The sequence below is a fragment of the Stegastes partitus genome, unplaced genomic scaffold (genome assembly GCF_000690725.1).
Source record: "Stegastes partitus isolate 25-593 unplaced genomic scaffold, Stegastes_partitus-1.0.2 Scaffold2425, whole genome shotgun sequence".
Lineage (NCBI taxonomy): Eukaryota > Metazoa > Chordata > Actinopteri > Pomacentridae > Stegastes > Stegastes partitus.
The window spans coordinates 32539-36139 of NW_007580156.1; the positions used below are offsets into that span (position 1 = coordinate 32539).

The 3601-nt window shown below is 46.1% G+C and overlaps 1 protein-coding gene across 1 annotated transcript; it reads right to left on the reverse strand.

The window, feature by feature from the left end:
• Positions 1-650: 650 nt before the first annotated feature.
• On the reverse strand, positions 651-3349 carry LOC103374981 (neogenin-like; the record flags this gene model as incomplete). The annotated part of the gene is made up of 2 exons (XM_008305159.1): positions 3100-3349; positions 651-974 (listed from the first exon to the last, which is right to left on the reverse strand). Coding segments are annotated over exons 1-2 (574 nt in total), but the record flags the coding sequence as incomplete, so codon positions are not given.
• Between the last annotated feature and the right edge of the window lie 252 nt (positions 3350-3601).

The window sequence follows — 3601 nt, forward strand, 5'->3', positions numbered from 1 at the left end:
TCCTAATCTCTGTGAATGAAGAAGGGAAAGTGTTTTGAAATGGTAACAAACAGCCTCATTAGCTCCCTCACAGCCCGGCAGTGACTTCACACCGGCACTCGGCGTCTGAGAGGCTTATACTGTACTATCCCATTGTCAACAAGAGGCCTCTCACCAGCGTCTTAAAATCTGGCAGAGCACGGCTGAGCAGAGAGCACACAGTAAATGCATTCTGTGGCTCCTCCAGCTGCAAATTGAATTTCAGGGCATGACTTGACTCAAAACACCTAATAATCCCACGTCACTAGCTGTTCCCAAGCTGAACAAGGTCACATTGTAGGACTAGTAATGAAAAAAAAATATAGAAAGGGGTAAGAAACAGAGCCTTTTACAAGCATTTATCCAGTAGGGAAATGGATGGAGGCTCCAGCGAGGTGAAGGAATTTATAGAAAAGAAAACACAAATGGCTGAGATTTGAAGGACAGGAACATTCAAAGCAACAATAGAACCTATTTATGATTGTAGTGTGTGGATGTGCATTTACAGTGGAGAACATGTAACAAACACTGACATGTTAGAGTTAAGAACAAAGATCTAATCTGCACGGTAGGAACTTTACGGATCACTGTTGTTTCCACAGAGTCTCATCAGTAAACCCTCCAGCTCTTACCTGCGACGGCGAGTCGTGCCGTGCGGCTGGAAATGGATCCCAGGTTGTCGATGGTGGCGACGCACTGGTAGGTTCCCTCGTCGGGCTTGTTGTGCTTCGAGTGGACCACGTGGGTGAAGAAGAGCGAGCCGTCGGGAAGTATGTGCCGCCTCTCGTCCGAAACCAGGCTCATGAACGTGCCGTCTTTCTTCCACTCGATGCGAGCCGGCGTGGCTGTGTCGCTGTGTGCCGAGCAGTTGAGCAGTGCCGAGTTTCCCCGGATGGCCAGCGTGTCCTGGGGCTCCACCGTGAACCAGAAGGGGCTGAAGGGGTGCGCTGCTGAACCTGAGGGGCAACGAGAGGGGAAAAGACATCAGCTGGTTGCTCTACATGCAAGTTTGGTACCATCTGAGAACACGAGCAACGAATCTGTTCCAAAGTTGGTAGTACTTGTACTAAATTTGATGCCTGCTTCAGATTCCATCATCTGAAAACCTTCAACCTGACCAACCGCATTACTAAACACCAAGTCAGGTGAATGCAACCCCTGTAACACATCACTAGAAGTAACTTTTCTCGCATGCAGAAGATTCAAGAAAGCTGCAAAAAGCTGACAGTCACTCTGGAATACAAGCTGCAAATCACATCACTCAAGACGTCACTGACTTCGGTGGCACATTTCTAAGCTCGATCTAAAAATGAAAGCAGACTGCAGCACTCCAAGTGCCCCGAACACTCAATGAAATGTTCCAGAAGCAAAACATCTTTTTGTTCATTCTATCTTTTCAGCCAGCGCGCCTCAGTCCATCCCAGAGACTCTGAGAGGCTTTTTATTATCAGACCACAGGCCCCACTGGAATTGGGCAAGAGGAACTGACAAATTTAACCCAGTCAAGCCTCCCTGGCAAGTTAATATCACGTCTTGCTTTATTCTAAGTACAGAGCACAGCGAAGGAGTAAACACTTTGGAACGCGGTTGCCGTTTCCTTTCCTACAGCATAAATGGAACCAGTGCGCTGACATGGATAGTGCCAAAGTCAGAGTAAGTGCAATTGCTTTGCATTTGTCCTCATGTATTATTCAGGCTCTCCCACCCTAAGAGTCACACAGTGGTATTGTTTAGATAAATAACACCAATTATCAGTTCTACAGGGATGGGGAAGAGCTCGAAAAATTATTAAGGGGATATGAAGGTGTTTAAATAATGCAACGGATGGAGTGAAATAAGTGGCTGAGTGTTAAATGCAGTTTAAAATATGCCTGCTCTCTTCTAAGGAAATGGCACGTCTCCAGGGGTGATGGAGAGCAGAAAGAGAGGAAGACAGAAAATGAGAGAAAGAACTGGGAGAGCGAAAGAGAGATGCTATGTCAATGGTTCAGCTATTTAACTACTGGGAGGTAATTCCTCTACCTTGTGACGCCGGGTCTCTGGTGTGAGATCCAAAGAGAAGCAGTGTAATGCATGGTCCATTACAGTGGCAATATGGCTGCTTGTCCTCAGTGCACTTAGTTCTCTTGAAAGCACAAACAATTACGGCAAAACACTGCAGAAAGTGACTGAATTGAGTAGAAATTTTCCACTTTCGCATTAGGGAATAAATGTAAGACAACACGGCAATCCAGCTAAGCTGCGCATTCATCTCCGATTCACTAATGGAGACGACTAGAATAGAGAAAGGGAAGCATCCTCATTCTGTCTCAATGAGCCCGGCCATTCGGACTGAATTATGGACAGAACAGAATAGAAATCCTTTATTGTCTTTGCACCGTGTACAACCAAATTAAGCAGCAATCCTGTCAGTGCATTCACACGATTAGACAATAGTGTTTTTTCAAGTGCAGCAAGAAATGTGCAGATATAAAAATGTGGCTGACAAATGGTGTGAACAACTGTATCCAAGGAAAACAGTAATATTTTGTGAGGACGTTTGGTGTGCTTAAAAACTGTAGCGTAACTGCACTTCTGCATTTTGCAATACATGCAAACGTAACGGCTTCAAGTAGTGCAAAACGTACACACAAGCCATTTACACAGATTCTGTAAATGTAACAGACTGATTACTGAAGCGCCTTTCAATAAAAACAGGAGAAATTAAAAAAAGCATTGCCTTATTTATATGCTCCTGTGGCTGCTGTAGTTTCATTTCCCTGCATGCAATGAGCAGCTGCAGACTGACTGCAAGTAAAGCAAGATTTCAGGACACTAAACTTTATTAGATCTGCTGATGCAAAGCGCTCAAAACATTTAGAAAATCCCTCCAGGCAGAAGTGAATGTGAAATTCAAGTGAACAAACAGCAGTGAGGAATAAAATATGCCCGTCCTCAAACAGAGCAACACATTTTCAGCAGTAAGCGAGCCGGCTTTAAATTGGGCCGAAGCAAGCAGCTGATTTGAGGAAATCAATAAATTCAGAGCGGCCCTGTGTACATATTGGGCCCAATGTGACAACGCCAGCAAATGTATTTTACCGACGGTGTACATGACAGATGGAGGGGGACTGGAGTGGAGGAGCAGTGGGGGGAATTCGTCACTCCTGCAGACCAGAGGCACCATGGCATGCTTAATCATCTCTGCTTTACACTGCTGGAACAGTGGCTGTGTGGGTTGGGCAGAGCTTCCAGGCCCAGCCTTGGCTCCTTTCCAGCCAAAACGACCATCTTCAGCCGACTCTCCATCTGAGGAGGAAAAAACTGAATGGGCCTGAAGATCCTGCGGCATCCTATCAGAGCTAAAACAGCCGCCTTTAGCAGCTTTTTATCCCCATCGTGGAAACAGTAGGGGAGGGCTTAGCTTCGGCTCTACTGTCGGACAAAATGGCGAACCATCTGCTTTCGGTTGCAGACACAACATCCACTGTGTTAGCAGAGCGGGGCAGGGGAATGAGGCTGGATCGGAGATGGGGGGGGTAAACCAGGACTGGCTATCTGCTGTTCCACAACATCCACGTTATCTTTGGCTCAAATCAGATTC